General features: G+C 37.7%; 6 protein-coding genes across 6 annotated transcripts in view; 2 read left to right on the top strand and 4 right to left on the bottom strand.

Annotated features, from left to right (window-relative positions):
• The window catches only part of CBG10567, a gene marked incomplete at both ends in the record, with an annotated part of 3,857 nt that extends 2,582 nt beyond the window's left edge, over positions 1-1,275 (bottom strand). Inside the window, one exon of the mRNA XM_002634848.1 lies at positions 1,222-1,275. Coding sequence (XP_002634894.1) covers positions 1,222-1,275 — 54 coding nt within the window. The remainder of the gene's footprint in view (positions 1-1,221) is intronic.
• CBG10566 overlaps positions 1-16,472 on the bottom strand; it is a gene marked incomplete at both ends in the record, with an annotated part of 39,195 nt that overhangs the window by 5,411 nt on the left and 17,312 nt on the right. The gene's annotated exons all lie outside the window — the stretch shown is intronic.
• Positions 4,376-4,722, bottom strand: CBG10568 (the record flags this gene model as incomplete). Its single annotated transcript, XM_002634849.1, has 2 exons — positions 4,376-4,453; positions 4,693-4,722. Coding segments are annotated over 2 exons (108 nt in total), but the record flags the coding sequence as incomplete, so codon positions are not given.
• On the top strand, positions 8,100-9,914 carry CBG10569 (the record flags this gene model as incomplete). The annotated part of the gene is made up of 4 exons (XM_002634850.2): positions 8,100-8,106; positions 8,264-8,411; positions 8,914-9,132; positions 9,698-9,914. The coding sequence occupies 4 exons, from the start codon at positions 8,100-8,102 to the stop codon at positions 9,912-9,914; spliced, it is 591 nt and encodes a 196-aa protein (XP_002634896.2).
• On the top strand, positions 12,578-12,997 carry CBG26524 (the record flags this gene model as incomplete). The annotated part of the gene is made up of 1 exon (XM_045236342.1): positions 12,578-12,997. The coding sequence occupies one exon, from the start codon at positions 12,578-12,580 to the stop codon at positions 12,995-12,997; it is 420 nt and encodes a 139-aa protein (XP_045099048.1).
• The window catches only part of CBG10571, a gene marked incomplete at both ends in the record, with an annotated part of 4,616 nt that continues 1,871 nt past the window's right edge, over positions 13,728-16,472 (bottom strand). The window contains 4 exons of the mRNA XM_002634851.1: positions 13,728-13,933; positions 15,281-15,530; positions 15,578-15,706; positions 15,766-15,913. Of these exons, the coding sequence (XP_002634897.1) occupies positions 13,728-13,933; positions 15,281-15,530; positions 15,578-15,706; positions 15,766-15,913 (733 nt within the window). The remainder of the gene's footprint in view (positions 13,934-15,280; positions 15,531-15,577; positions 15,707-15,765; positions 15,914-16,472) is intronic.

Genomic DNA, 16,472 nt, shown 5'->3' with positions numbered 1-16,472 from the left:
TCTCTCTCTCTCTCTCTTTCTCTCTCTCTCTCTCTCTCTCTCTCTCTCTCTCTCTTTCTTTCTATTTGTAGTGGATGATGCTCGAAACCTGGTGGTCACCTCCTCGAATAAGTAAAAGCTCCTAAAATGACCAGCGCGAGAGAGTGTAGAGCATCAAGGAGACGCAGACAGCTAGACGCACTAGAACTTTCAAAATCTCAAAAACCAAAAAATTGGAGGGGGTAAACAAAAGCAAGTGGTGTTTTTCGAAAAAAAGTCATCGTCATTTAAAAAACACAACATTTGAAATGGAACAAATATAAATAATTCAAGGTAATTGTATTGTTGTTTTGTGATGGTTCTTGAGATCTAGTCCAGTGGAGCGCACTTGCCTAGCTAACTATTAGACTAGTTTTGAGTTTAGTAGAGCGCACTTGTCTAGCTAGAGGTTTCTGATTCTGAATAGAGCAAGTTTTCTTACTGTAACTAGTTTCTTGTTCGTCTAGCTAGCTCTTTAACTACTGTTGTGTTAAGTAGAGCGCAATTGCTTACCTAGATGCTCCTGGTTTTCAATAGAGCGAGTTTTCTTACTGTAACTAGCTGATTGTTTAGTCTAGATTGTTTAGTCTAGATTCTCAATAGAGCGAACTTTACGATCCCTACACATCGACTAGTTTTTCATTTCGTTCTTCTTTATGTGCTTTTGTGTGTCAATAGCCACTGACTGTGACTGTTTGTGTTCAATTTCTCAACATCTAGAGATAAAGAGAGAGAGAGAGAGAGAGAGAGAGAGAGAAAAGGGAGTGGGGGCTACTAAATACTTCACAATTGTTTTGATGACTTTGAGAAGAGATAGATAAGGTGTAGGAGGTGATATCCGGTCATATTAACCTGCTTACGAGTGGTGGTGATGGCTTATCAGTACGATAGAAGGTTACGGTTACGCTTATAGAATGATCTAGAGTCGTCTAGAATCGCCTAGAATCGTTTAGAATGGTTTTTAATGGTTTGGAAGAGGTCTAGAATCGTCTAAAATCGTTCAGTATCGTTTGGTATAGTCTAGAAAGCTCTAGAATGCCTCATTTGAATCCTTCCGTGTCTTCTAAAAGTCCTGTAGCCTACTTCAGAGTCTTCCAGAGTCCTCTAGGATAGTCTGAAGGCTTCTGAATACTCTAGAAGCTTCTAGAATCCTCCAACGTCTTCTATAAACCTTGTAGCCCGTTTTAGAGCCAAAAAACTCACATAAGTCATGTCGATCTGCTCACAATTGACCTCCTGAATGCCGATGGATCCGATTGAGAACGTTTTCTCATCGTTGTATTGGAACTGAAAATTAGCAGGGAGATGAAGAAGAATTTGCAATTTTGAAAGTTATTTTTGGATTAAAAAGAAGCAACAAAAGGTTTGACAAAAAAAGAAAAAACAAAAGCTTGGGTTAGGAGAAGAAAAGCAAGCTCGCTCCACGGGACAGGTTGGTAAAGCGTTTGGAAGCGAGAAAGGACGTGCCCATTCTGAGCTTAATTATCTTGGTTCCTATGAGAGATATCAAGAAATTGTCAATTGATGAAATATTGCTGCTATTATGATAAACATTTTCATAGTTGGCAAATTTCAGATATCTTTCATAGGGACCGAGATAATTAAGCTCAAAGTTAACGGTTTGAGTTGGCTTCTATTATGGGAAGCACGGTGGTTTAGATGGAGTTAAAGGTGGGGGGACAGGAGATTTTTCGTAGTTTTTTTGTAGCTAGAGTATGCATTCAACCGTCACGGTGTACAACGCTTAATGTCACTCTGCGTACAGCTGTCGTTTTCGCCTTTATGTATGCAATCGGGCGACCGCTTTCTCTTTGCCCGTGTAGCTCAGTCGGTAGCGGCGCCGCACCCTCAATCATCGCCCTCACAAGTTCAACTCCTCGAGGGGCATCTTTGAACGGAATTTCGAGAACATTATTTTTTTGATGTCCCCCCACCTTTAAGCGGGTTGAATTAGAGGGTTTGAAGCTAAACTTTTTAGATATTGTTAACATCAATCTGCTCCCAAGTTTTGATAGCGCTAGAGCCCAATATAAGCGTTTAGGTGTCAAATTTTCCTCCTGAAATTGTCCTTTCTCTCAAATGTTCCCCATTTTTGATCCCATATGATTTTTAAAGTATCACATTCTTTTTTCCCCCCGTTATCATCCACCGTCTATTTGGTCATTGTATCATATGATACATAAGCACTTTGTGTCGGGAATCAATTCTTGTAGCTTGATTTCAACCCCTCTATCTCTCAAGACATTTTCCAAACGTCTGATGAAATCTCTTGAGATGATGCAACAACCTTGGAGAGAAAAGAACCGACGGAACACGATAATGATCTTCATCTGGGGGTAGAAGAAGAAAGAGAAAGCGAGAGAGAGATGGGTCGGGAAGAAAGACGTTAGCATTGCGTCATTAGGATGACCCTAAAACTGGATAGCGCCAAAAATCATGAAGTTAGCTCAAGTCAGCTGATCGCCAGACTTTGAACTCAATTATCTCGGTTCCTATGCAAAATATCAAAAATCTGTCAACTGATAAAATATTGTTGATATTATGATAAACAATTTAGCAGTTTGCGAAATTTTTGTAGCTTCAATAGGAATCAAGATAATTGAGCTCAAAGTTGACGGACTTGAATTATCTAGAGAAAATACGGGATACCAATTTTTCAAACGCCTGTAATTTAGCTCATTACGGTTTCAGAAGTCCCTTAAAACTATCAAAATATAGAGAAAAATGAGCACAATTTGTTGACAATCTAAATTAAAGGTTTTGGCGTTTTCTAATCTTGAAAATTTCCGATCTTAAAGCTATTAGTTCCTAGAAACATGCGAAACGGGGAAAGCTAGGTAATCTACAGTAGTTCAGAATGATCCTAGACCATCTATGTGGATCCTTGCCACGTCCTGATGAGGATTAGATTACTACGGAGCTGGGATCCTGAGGTTTAGTGAGGTTCCAATCCGGCATTTTTCGCCTTTGTATGGTTCAAATAAGGGATAGGGTCTTAGAATGGACCAGGGAAGTTCGGCTCCGTTTTGAATCCTTCTTCTTGGATTTGCAATCCCTTTGGTGTAGTTCTGGGCTAGATGAATTTGAATTTTCTACTTCCACAGAATTCAGAATTCTCCAATTTCTTCCCTGGTTGTTCTTTCAACCTTTCCTCTCCCATCTTTCCGATACTCTCTGATCTTTGCCCAATTCTTCAATTCCTCTCCCCTCTCCTTCAACTATACCAATGGAGGAGGAAAAAACGAGGCGACGAAGAACAAGACAAGGATCACGTGAAGAAGCGAAGCGGCGCAAAAAGTCATTCTAACTGTCTGCTTCTCTGCGTCTCTCTTCTCTTCCCACTTTCTCAGTCTCTCGTCGGGGTCATATGGAAGAATCAACACAGTCTTCTTCTTTTCCAATGGCACGGGACTCCTCTCTTATGATGTTGGAGAGATAGATAGAGAAAGAGAGAGAGAGAGAGAGAGAGAGAGAGAGAGAGAGAGAGAGAGAATTATTTTTTATGTAATATGTTATCTTATCAAATTAAGCACAGTGATTGCTGGAGGAGAGAGATGCATTTTGCATTATACAAATGTGTGCTTTGAACCGAATCTATGGTGGCCTAGAAACCCAAAAATCTGGAAAACTAGGTCATGGAACTCAAATATCGTGATTCTAACCTTCCGAGGAATTTGACAAAGCTGGTGGCCTAGAAAAATGCGGAAAGCTAGGCCATTAGGAGCCAAGTTGAAAACAATTGGAGTTAGCTGGTGGCCTAGAAATCTCCCCTTTTCGGATTCTAGGTGAGATAATAAAACTAGTTTCCCTTCTGGTTGGGCTAAAACTGGAAAATCGCCTGAAGATGATCTAGAATTCTCAGCTTGTCGGATTCTAGGCCATCGACAGCAAAATCAAGGGAACCCCTAATCTAGTTGGTGTTACTAGGCCAATTTGAGACTGATCGCCTAGAAAGTCTTAGCTTGTCGGATTCTAGGCCAGCAAGTCAAGGCAAAATGACCTAGAAAACCCGAAATGGCCTAGAAAACTCAAAATTTTCTGAAAATCCTGAAATGACCCAAGAAACCGATTGCGACCTAGAAAACCCAACATGGCCTAGAAACCCCAAAATGGCCTAAACCCCCCAAATATACCTAAAAATTAAAAATGGCCTAACAAACTCAACATGGCCTAGAAATTCAAAAAGGCCTAGAGACCCAAAACAACACAAAAAACCTAATCCATCTAACACACAAACCACAAACACTATAAAAACTTGCCCTGGCTTTTTTGGAATTTTCAATTTTTTCGAAATTTTTGGGAAAACAAAGGAAAAGCGTTTTACCGGGCGTTTCGGATCATTCGATTTTGGACTCACTCTGCCTAATGTTCTGTGCAATAGGAGAGAATGGAAGACGCATTCCACCGCATCGGTCACCTGCCGAAGTTCCACCGTCTGCAAATTGGAATGTTTAGGATTTCGGCGATGTGAAAATTTGGAAATCTAGAGAAAATTTGACTTCAGAAAACAGCAAAAATTCGAAATCTACAGAAAATTTGACCCCGAAAAACGTCAAAATGCAAATTCGCCCTTTTGGACTGCTTTTGGACCACTAAAACCCCAAAATCAGGGATAGTCCAGTAGAACGAATTTGAAATTATTTTTTCTTTCCAAATTTTCAAAAAATGGCTTACCAGTCGCAGCTCATTCTGACGGATATTCATGCCATACACCTGAAAAAAAATAATTTTTGAAGAAAAGAAAAAAATAAAAAAGGAAAAGAAGGGGATTGTGAAATAGAAATTAGAGTGAGAAAATTTTGAAAGAAAAAATGAGATAAGAACATTTTGAAATTTTTGCTTTTCTGGATTCCTAGGCCATTTAGAGTTTTCTAGGCCACTAGTCTCGAAATTGGCCTAGAAAACTTAAATAGGCCTATGAATTCAAAATAGGCTAAAAAATCAAAATTGGCCTAGAAACCGAAAATGGCATAGGAATCCAAAATGGCCTAGAAATCGAAAATGGCCTAGAAATCTCAAAATGGCCTAGGAATTTAAAATGGTCTGGAAAACTCAAAACTGGCCTAGAAAACTCAATATGACCTAAAAACTCAAATTTGCCTAGGAATTCAAAATGACCTAGAAAGCTGAAAATGACCTAGAAAGCTGAAAATGGCCTAGAAACCTCAAAACAGCATAGGAAACTCAAAATGGCCTGGAAAACTGAAAATGGCCTAGGAATCTAAAATGACCCAGAAAGCTTCTAGACCATTTTGAGTTTTCCAGGTCGTTTTGAGTTTTCTAGGCCATTTTTAGCTTTCTAGGCCACTTTGAATTTTCTAGGCTATTTTGAGTTTTCTAGGCCAATTTGAGTCTTATAGTCCATTTTCGGTTCCTAGGCCATTTTGAATTTTTAAGCCATTTTAGATTCCTAGGTCATTTTGAGTTTTCCAAAATGGTCTAGAAAACTCGAAATGGCCTAGGAAACTTAAAATTATCCTAAAAAGCACGAAATTGGCTAGAAAACTGAAAATGACCTAGAAAACTAAAAATGGGCTAGGAATCCGAAATGGCCTAGAAAACCGTAAATGGCCTAGAATACTCAATATGACATAAAAACTCAAATTTGCCTAGGAATTCAAAATGACCAAGAAAATCCAAAATGACCAAGAAAACCCAAAACGGCCTAGAAATCTCAAAAATCCAGATAATCAGTAAAATGTCTGGAAAACTTGAAAAATACTGAAAGTCTGAATTTTTCGAAAATTTCAAAAAAATTTGGACCACAATTTTTTTTGATTTAAAACCCCTTTTTTTCCAATTTTCATTGATTCAGAATTTTGGTTTCTATTGATTTCCTGGGATTAGAAAGTCAATTTCCTATTGAATATCATCTTTTTGAAACTAGAAAAATCGGGAAAAAATTCTAATTGATTTTTTTGAACATGAATAAAAATCGAAGAAAATCAAAAAAAATAATACAGGAGGGAGACCTCTCTCCCCGGTTGTCTCGAGGTCTCAAAAGACTGAAAAGAGACACAAAAACCTTCGGGCCGAGGGGGTCGAGAGAGTACACGAAATGAAGAGGGTGGCGAGAGACGACGAGACGGTGAGAAATAGTAGGCGAGTGGTGAGAGACGCAGAGAAAATGGAATCAATGGGAGGAGGAGGAGAAAGGCACGGGTGCACTCTCTCTCTCTCTCATCACATGTCTGGGAAGCAGCAAGGGAAACTAGATAGTGAGAGAGTGTGGGGAATGGAGAGACGCAGACACACTTTGTCTTGGTGGTCCGTAGAATGTGTGCAAAGAACCCGTGGACAGGGCCAGCTAGGACATGGGTGATTATTAGAGGCTCAGAATCTAGGTATTATAATATTTGAGGAAAAAAGAGCAATTTAGAGGAAAATGGTCCTAAAAACCAGCAAATCTAGCTTAAATTTACAGGTTTTTAAAGATTTAAGTTTGTATATCTCATTTCCTGTTACAGATATCAAAAAGTAGTCAGCTGATAAAATGTTTATCAAGATATCAAAAACCTTGTATTAGTTGCAATTTTTTTAGTACCTCTTACAGGATCCGAGATAAATTGGCTCAAAGTTAACAACCCTGTTTGTTGGAAAAATTCCTGCCTTGTGGGGAAAAAGGACCTATCTTCTTTTGACGCTATTTTACAGAAAAATGATCAACTACAAAATTAAAGATCTAGTCTTTGTTAGTATAGTCTGACAATTTCAGAAAAATCTGAAAAGAATAAACAACTTTTGTAGGAGTTTAAAGTTGGCTTGCTGGAAATGCTCTAAAAGAGGAAGACGCCCACCAAAGCTGTTAACTTCGTGCTCAATTATCTTGTTTCCTATGAGATATATCAGAAAAGTGTCAACTAATGAAATATTGGTTATAGACTGATAAATATTTTATCAGTTAGCAATTTTTTGATAGCTTGCACAGCAACCGAAATAAAGAGCTCAAAGTGCAAGTGTATGGGAGGGGGGGGGGGTCTATTAGCGCCTTCACGGTAGGCAAACTGAACTTTATGAATGTTCATGGGGAAAAATCAAACAAATTATTAAAAATGTTGAATGACTGGAGAATCAAAAATACAGAAAAGGCAAAGGAGTATTGGGAAAATGGAAGGGAAAGGCGTACTAGAAGGCGGAGTGGTGCATTAAGAGGAACAACTAAATGGGGGAGGTTGGGAAAATGGGGATTAGGACCTTGATAGGTTTCTTCTGGGAAGGACGATTGCACACACAATCTGCCGTTCAAATAAACCAGCCTGTTTGCAGCGTCTCCGGCGACTGGCTGGTGTGCCTACGGCGCGAGATCACATCACAAAAAAGGAAAACTCTCCTAGGAAAATATATCAGATGAGCAGGTAGGGAGAAAGTACCTTGTTTTCTATGATGGTAGTGATGAGGATGGGTGAGATGGATTTGAAAAAATGGATTTCTGAGGATGAGGTGACCAACTCACTATGATTCAAGGGAAGGATAGTCCACGCCATTTCCAATGCTCCTCGGGCCAGATCTCATCTACAGTAACCTATTCCCTCCCACCCACTTTCTCTCTTACGAACCATCTATCTGTCTCCCCCTGTCCAATGCCTTTACCAATACTCCGTACTCCACTCGTCGTGCTATCAGAAATCATCAGTTTATTGAAGCGCCAGTGGCGCGGCAAACAGGCTGGTGATGTATAAAAATCTACCGTAACTTTTTCAATTTAAATTGAAATCTTATAAAACAAACATTGTTCAATTTCTCAAGTCAAAACGGTTCGAATGAGTATAATCATGACCTAGTTTTGAAATTTTTGGATCCCACCACGAAATCTACAGTAATCCGACAATTTCAGAGAAAAGGGTCATGACTATACTTATTTTGAAGCTCTCACTGAGTAATTTGGGGATATTTCAGTTTCAGAAAGTTCCCTACAGTAACCAAAAATACAGTAAAATACAGTAACCATTCTCACGTAAAACTTTTTTTGAGATTTTTTCAGATAAATCCAACCATATAGAAAACTTGTGAATATTCATTTTCTTCCCAGAATCCTATAAAATTTTCAATTTTCAGTCATTCAATTCAGAATAACCGGCGACATGAGCAGTAAGTCCCAAAAAGGGGGCGTGGCTTGGAATTTCAAAATTTGAGATTTTTCTGAAAACCGAAAACTGTTTCAAAAAAAAAACACTTTCTAGACAAAAAAATAGCACCAAATTCAAATTTCCCACTCAAATTCCTCTCCAAAGATCTGAAATTTCAGAAGTATACGAAATCATCCGGAATGACACCTACTCATTGTTCCGGACCATTGCCCAAGAGATTTCAGAGCATAATGCGAAAATTATGAGCCAAGCGGCTACGATCCGCGCAAAATCAAAACCAGTGACACTGGAACCTGAAAACCAGGGGTACAGTAATCTTGAAAAATTTGAAAAATATTTTTTGTGCAAAAAAACGCAAAAATCGGTTGGAAATTGACGAAAAATTGCTCACATCTCATTCTATTTTGCTCCGAAGTGTCTGAAAATAGAAATTTCGAACTCCCCTCGTCTAGTGCTTTAAAATGAGTATAAACATGACCTAGTTTTTAGAAGTTTTAGGATTACTGTAGTTTTCGTGGTGGGATCCAAATTTTTGGAAAATAGGTCATGTTTATACTCATTCGAAGCGTCTTGACTCGAGAAATCGAAAAATGTAACTTTCCAAAAGTTTGGAGGTAATCTCAAAAAGTTGTGTTGAAAATTCCAGAAAATAATTTTTCGAAAATTTTGTTTTTTTCGTTTCCCATAACTTGGCTAGTTTTCAACGAATTTTGATGATTTTCAGCTTAAAATCTTCCAAATTTTAAGAAAAATCTAAATTTTGAAACTTCTTTTATTCTTCATTGTCTCATATTTCAATAAATTGCAGTTCTCATTTCTGGTCCGCCGTGCTCATCACACTTGGAGTCATCGTGCTTCTCGGAGCCCTAATCATTGGTCCTGTGCTCTGTTGTCTGAAAAAACGTGGCGCTTTTTCTTCTGAACACGTCGATGAGGATATTGATTATGAGGAAGAAGTGGATCAGCAGAGATCTCCAAAACTGAACGCAGTGTCTCCAGGTCGTCCAGGAGTGTCTCCGTCGGCAAGGTTCGTTGGAGCGTAGTTGCTCTAGGAAAGCCGAAATTAATGAAAGTTGTATTAGAAAAAACCGCAAATTTTCAGAGAAACAATTTAAGTCAAAAATCACAAAAATCTGTTGAAAACTGGCCAAGTTATGAGGCTTTGAAATTTTGGGGATCTAAAATTTCGGATTTTGGATGAAAAATCTACCGTAACATTTTGAATTTGAGCTGCAATTCTATAAAGTTAGCATATTTCAATTTTTCAAATCAAGGCGGTTCAAATGAGTATACTCATGAACTAGTTTTGAGAACTTTCTAAAATGTGGGTCCCGCCACGAAAACTACAGTAATCCGACAGTTTCAACGAAACTAGGTCATGATTATACTCGTTTTAAAGCTGTTGATGAGCAATTTCTGACTTTTTAGTTTTCAAAAAATTTCAGAAATGTTTAGCCGAGATATGATCTGTGTCCCAAAAAAAATTTTTTTTTTCAAAACGCTATAATTTCATTTTTTTTTCAACCGATTTTTGTGATATTAGATTTAAAATGACGGAAATTTCATAGGAAATTCAAAAATTTATATTTCAGGTCCCCACGATCTCCACGTCCCGGCCTCTCGCCCAGCCCGGGGCTCTCGCCACGCCCAGGTCTTTCGCCCCGCCCCCACCGTACCCCAGTTCGGACCACCCGTACTCCAACGAGAAAAGAAGCACGTCCACGTGGATTATTACCAAAAAAAATATTTTTTTTTCAAATTTTAAAAAAATTATTTTTTTTTCAAAATTATTATTATGATTATTATTAATTAAATAAAAATGTTTAAAAATAAATATTCTCTGTGTACGTGTTTTTTTTTGTGTAATTTTTGAAAATTTGAAATTTCCCGCCAAATCTCACAAAATGCGCTATATGGATTTCACATTATCGTCAGGGGAGAGGTAATTAGGGTTATACAATTAAGAGATCAATTAATTAATTAAAACATTTCAGAGTTCTAATAATTGGATTTCAATTAAGCACGCTAATTGGTTTGGCGATTCTGGGATTCCTTTGTATTTTTATTGGGATTTCCGCGTATTATTTGAATAATTTTATGAAGAATCGAAATTTGAAAAAGTCCAAAAAGATGCTAATTGGCGAGCAGAAGAAGTTGGAGGAGCAGCAGAGGAAATTGAAAAGTGATGGAAAAAAGAAAAAGGAGAATTTAGTTTGAACTTTTTTAATGAAGTGGTTTTTTCTGGAAAAATATTCTTATTAAAGGTTGGGGGACATGAAAAAAATAATGTTCTCGAAATTCCGTTCAAAGATGCCCCTCGAGGAGTTGAACTTGTGAGGGCGATGATTGAGGGTGCGGCGCCGCAACCGACTGAGCCACGCGGGCAAAGAGAAAGCGGATTGCATACATAAAAGCGAAAACGACAGCTGTACGCAGAGTGACATTAAGCGTTGTACACCGTTACGGTAGAATGCATACTCTAGATACAAAAAAACTACGAAAAATCTCCTGTCTACCCACCTTTAAGAAACATTCTCACTAAGAAAGATTCTTATTAAGAAAGGTCCTCTAGCTAAGAAAATTCTCACTAAGAAAAATGCTCACTAACTATAAGAAACATCCTCACTAAGAATGACCCTCACTAATGTAAGAAAGATCCTTATTAAGAAAGGTCCTCACTAAGAAAAGTTCCCACTAAGAAAATTCCTCACTAAGAATGACCCTCACTAAGAAGAATTCTCACTGGGAAATGTCGACCCGAAAATAGTTTCTCACGAAGCGAAATCTGCACTAACTAAGCGAGCAAGCGAGATGCTCACTAAGAACGATTCTCATTAAGAAAGATCCTTATTCAGAAAGATCCTCACTAAGACAATTCTCACTAAGAAAAGTTCTCACTAGGAAAGAACCTCATTAACTAACATCCTCGTTAATAAATATCCCCTCTAGGCTAGATCCACCTTGAGGTGAACTATCACTAGAACGATTCTCATTAAGAAAGGACCGTGTTAAGAAAGATTCTCACTAGTATTGCTCCGCCCCTTTTCGTTCACCGCGGCCCCTTTGAAATAGAAATTTCATAATGACCGGCTATTTCGAAATATGGCTATCCCATCAGTCATTGATCTGTGTGCACCTTAATGTGACCCCAATAAAATCTGTATCTCTGCGCCTCCTCTCCCCTCCATACTATTTCTCAATGGTCTTTTCCTCTCTAGCCTAGCATGACTTTCATCCCGCCATTTTTCGTATTCGTAATGTTTCTAGGACTCCGTGTTTAGGAGTCTCTATTTTTGTGATTTTTCTGCTATTCAAATATTCTAGGATCTCTATAAAAAATTCTATATGATCAAATCTCAAGAAACCTTTACTTAATAGAGGTCTCGAGATTTTGATTTGATTTTTTCTGAAATTCAAAAAGTGAGTTTTTTAAAAAATCTCCCGTACCTTTTCCAATTTGCATAGGAATCCACTAAAATCAATTTTTCTAATCAAGACTGTTTGAAATACTACAGTAATCCGTAAATTTCAACGCAAGCATTCAACAATAGTAATGCAAGCATAATCATGTTTGTTCAAAAGCTCTGAATGAGCAATTTTAGAAAGTTCCGGAAACATTGAAGTGACATATGATCGGTTTTCCAAAAATAATTGTTTTTAAATTTATTTCAAAATGCCCTAATTGTATTAGTTTTCAAGCGATTTTTGAGACTGTTCGCTTAAAATTTCCTCTTAATTTTCATTTTCAGGCTATGATGGCAGCTTCGGCGGAACTACAGTAACCACGGAAATTCCTTCAAATGATCAGATCTCAGAACAGTAGGTTTTACAAAATGCCTCTATTCTTCAAGTAAAAATTGGAAAACGCTTTCAGGAGTCGCAAGAAATTAGAGAAGCAAATTCTTCGATCGATCACTTTATAAGTACAACATTGAAATTTTCAATAAAATCGAAAGACTTGGAACCCTAACGGAGAAAGTGAGCTCAAATGCAAAGGCGAGCAGTTTGAGAACGTGGATCTTCGATTTGAAGAAAAAAGAAGCCAACCAAGTCATCGATCACTTCCTAATTTTCTTTTTGGAATAACTTTTTAGAGATTTTGATTCAATAAATCATGTGTTGCCAATCTTTATACTGGTCCTCATCTTATTTGATGGTTTTCATCCGAATCGAACATATTTCCTTATGATTTTTAAATTAAAGTTCAACAAAAATACAGAAAACAAGTTTTCAGTTAAAATGCATTTATTGAAAAAAGAATTTAAACAACACAACTGATTAGTACAAAAAAGAAGCGTTTGGAGAATTGTGGCACTGATAGGAGCGAGAGTATGGAGAGTAGAAGTGGTTACGGTGGTTACTGTAGTTTCTGAAATTTCCAGAAGGTCTGTGGTCACGTTGTCTTCTACGTCTTCTCGCTTCAGCGTCGGAAAGATCTGAATCTGAGAGATTAGAATTATTTTCATTTCCAAATGAATCGTGACGACGTCTATCGTCGCGAATCTGTGGGACCTGAATCCCATGACGACGTCTCCAGGCGGCTAGGCCTTCAAGACATCTACAAGGAGACGAATCGTCAGAATCGTAGTCGTGCTGATGGGATTCTGATTCTTGGGAATCAGAAGAGTCAGAAGAGGAGTCAGAAGATGTGTCAGAAGAATCAGAAGAGGATGAATCAGAAGAAGAGGAAGCAGAAGAGGAGGAACGTCTTCTACTTCCAGCAGAAATGCTTCTGGAACGTCTTCTACCAAAATCCATGCGGTCTAGACGGCGAAGAATGCTATCAGACTGATGTTGAAGGATTTGGGTTTCTGAAGACTGAGAATCCGAAGATTCTGAAGAATCAGAAGACGTGCGGGATCGGGTTAGAGAAGAAATGGAGCTCATCATAAAAATGATGCCTTTCAGGTTCTATTTGCGGCGGGTTTTTATATTGAGATGGTTTTCGAAAATTTTCGGAAATTTTCGAAAAAAAATCTGAAGCGATAAGAATAAAAAATGACGAGTTTTGCGTTTAGTGTGTAAATAAAATGCGAGAGAGAGAGAGAGAGAGAGAGAGAGAGAGAGAGAGAGAGAGAGAGAGAGAGAGAGAGAGAGAGAGAGAGAGAGAGAGATAAATTATGATGACTCACAAAAATAGAAGAGGTTTAGAGAACTTCAAAATGGATTTTTTTAATAGAAGCAAATTTAAAAAATCGAGCAAAAAATCGGGAATTTCCTTTTGCTAGAATACAATAATCTCGTTTTTGACTGAAATTTTGACTGAAATTTTCTGAAAATTGCTCATAACTTGCTTATTGCTCCGAATTTTATTTGTTGACTTATTTATTTTTTTAGCTAGCTCAAGAGCTTTAAAATGATACCAAACACGTCTATATTCCATTGAAATTAAAAGTTACGGGTCCAAAACTACAGTAATCTTAAAACTCTAAAATTTTCAAAATGCTTAGTCGTGCTTGGGTTCATTTTGAAGCTCTTGACAAGCTGCGCAACGATGTGAAGTTATAATTCAAAAATTTTGAAAAATAGCTTCATAAATCTACCATATATACAAAACAATTATTTATTCAACCCGCAAAACCGCAGCACCGGATTTTCAACAAACTCGTTCCACCTAACGTTTTAGCTAAACAACGAAAACTTTTCAGTCTTCTCAACATAGGTATTAAAAAGTGCCTTATGAGCAATATTGATCCATGTTTGAGGGGCTTTAATGAATGGAACACCGGCTGTCAACATGCCCTCACATCCCGATGAACTTTGTTGGCACATTTGGTTTTGATCATCCAGAATTGAGCCGAATGCTTCACGACGACACTGCTCCAGGTCTCGCATTGTTTGACGGGCTTCCATGGTCCAAGGGATTAGTGGGGATTCTGAAAAATTTCAAAAAATATGAATTCTGAGCAGAGTTATGAGCATTTAAAGTTGTGGCCTAGGAACTAGTGGCCTAGAAACCTACGTATTTCAAAGCTAGGCCATCAAAATAAAGCTAATAATATAAGCTATGTTTTGATACTCATAAAATTTGAAAATTTTAATCTTGACCCGACTTGTGAGCATTTGAAGTTTAACCTTCCATTGAGATCGAAACACCTGAATTTTGAATTGGTGGCCTAGACACCGAGAAAATTGAAAACTAGGTCATATTGTACATCACATCAAAGCTAGGAAAATAAGCTATCTTTTCATGCTTACATAATTTGAAAATGTTGAATTTGAAGCAAGTTATGCGCCTTTGGAGTTTGGGCTCTTCTTTTTTCAAGTTGAGATAGAAACACCTAAACGAATTGGTGGCCTAGAAACCTGCGCAGTTCAAAACTAGGCCATGTTGTATTTCAATGAGAAGCTGAAGTTCTAAGCTGCTCAATTCTGTTCTTAGAATTGCAAAAGCTGTATTTTGAAGGAAGCTATGAACAAACCAAATTTTAGGAATAAGTATCGCACTTTCAAATTCGATGGCCTAGGAACCTGCGTATTTCAAAGCTAGGCCATGTTATACATCAAAACAAAGCCAAGAAGATAAGCTATCTTTTGATGTCAACGAAATGACAAAATATTGATTTTGAAGCGAGTTATAAGAATTTGAAGTTAGGCTTCACTGGTTCAGTTTGAGATCGAAGCACCTAAATTTTGGATTGGTGGCCTAGAAACCTGCTAATTCCAAAGCTAGGTCTTATAATACATAAAAACAAAGCCAAGAAAAAAAACTATCTTTTGACGGTTACAAAATTGCAAAATGTTTATTTTGAAGAGAGTTACATGCATTTGAAGTTCGGTCTTCCCTTTTCAAGTTGAGATCGACACAACTAAGTTTTCGATTGGTGGCCTAGAAACCTGCCCATTTTGAAACTAGGTCATGTTGTATATTAGTGAGAAGCTAACATTCTAAGCTACTCAATTCTGTTTCTAAAGTTGCAAAAACTTCATTTTGAAGAACGTTATGAGCATTCCAAGTTCTGGAGCAAGATAACATTTGCGCACTTTTTAATTCGATGGCCTAGAAACCCAAAATTTTGAAAAACTAGGTTGTATATCACTGAAAAGCTGAAGTTTTATGCTACTTTGCCCTGTTTTTAAAATTGCGAAATTTTTATTTTCTGGCACCAGCTTGAGATTGAAACCCTTGCAACTTTCCTCTAATTTCATATTTTCTGAAAATTCACGAAAATTACCGGCAAACTCGGTCCTATCAATCCTCTTTGCCAACTGATCCAACATCCTTGTATTCAATTTCATCAACAACGACCCATTGAAGTTATTATTGAACTCCACTGGCAACGGATTCAATAAATGTCTCTCAAATCTTCTCAAATGCAAGAAATACAAATCCGGATTGTCGAACATTTCAACAGTGGTATATTGCTGATTGCGATTACCAGCCAACTCGTTTCGATACACTGAGTGCATATCGAAATTCGTTACCTGAAAACAGAAAATCGATAAATCAATAAATCAACAAAGTGAATTACCCTTTCCGGCCTGTGGAACATCTTTTTGGAGACTCGATAGTCATATCTGATATTGGCGATTTTGAGAACTCGAACCGATTGAAGCACGAAATTCACATCTTTCGGATTCTTGATAGGATCCCAGTTTTGCTGAAAAATCATAAAACTTACCCTGTCTGGTTTCAAAACGTCGCGGTTCTAAAACCTACCGGCTGATGACTTAGAATCCAGTCGACTTTAAATTGCGCTGCATCTGAATGTCTTACGGAGGCATTTTCTAGAAAATCGGAAATGTTAAGGGATGAGGAGACGGCTAGATCATCGAGATCCGTGTTGGCCACAAATTTCACATGAGATCTGGAATTTCAGCAGTTTTTAAAGCTACTTATTTATAATTTAAGTGTGTTGAACTTTACTTAAAGAGGGACTCCGACCAAAAATTTTTATTGCATTAAAATGTGTTAAAAGTTATCTATTTTCCGAATATTATTGCGAAAAAATTCAAAAAAAAATCCGAAATTCCCGAAAAACGGCGTTGAAAAAGAAAAAAAATCAAAAAAGGTGCCGCCGGGGGACGAGGATTTTCAGTGAGAAACCTAGGCCACGGCACCTGACAGCCTTTTTTTCAAGTCGCCGACAGTGGTTTTTTACGTTTTTTACCTGCTGGACATGAAATTGAAAAAAATCCGGAAAATTTGCCACGTAGGAAAGGCGCCCGCTGCCGTGGCCTAGGTTTCTCACTGAAAATCCTCGTCCCCCGGCGGCACCTTTTTTGATTTTTTTTTCTTTTTCAACGCCGTTTTTCGGGAATTTCGGATTTTTTTTTGAATTTTTTCGCAATAATATTCGGAAAATAGATAACTTTTAACACATTTTGATGCAATAAAAATTTTGGTCGGAGTGCCTCTTTAATTTT

This window comes from Caenorhabditis briggsae (assembly GCF_000004555.2).
Source record: "Caenorhabditis briggsae complete genome, chrIV, whole genome shotgun sequence".
NCBI lineage: Eukaryota > Metazoa > Nematoda > Chromadorea > Rhabditida > Rhabditidae > Caenorhabditis > Caenorhabditis briggsae.
The sequence above is the reverse complement of the archived record's forward strand: the minus strand, read 5'-3'. Positions and strand labels throughout refer to the sequence as shown.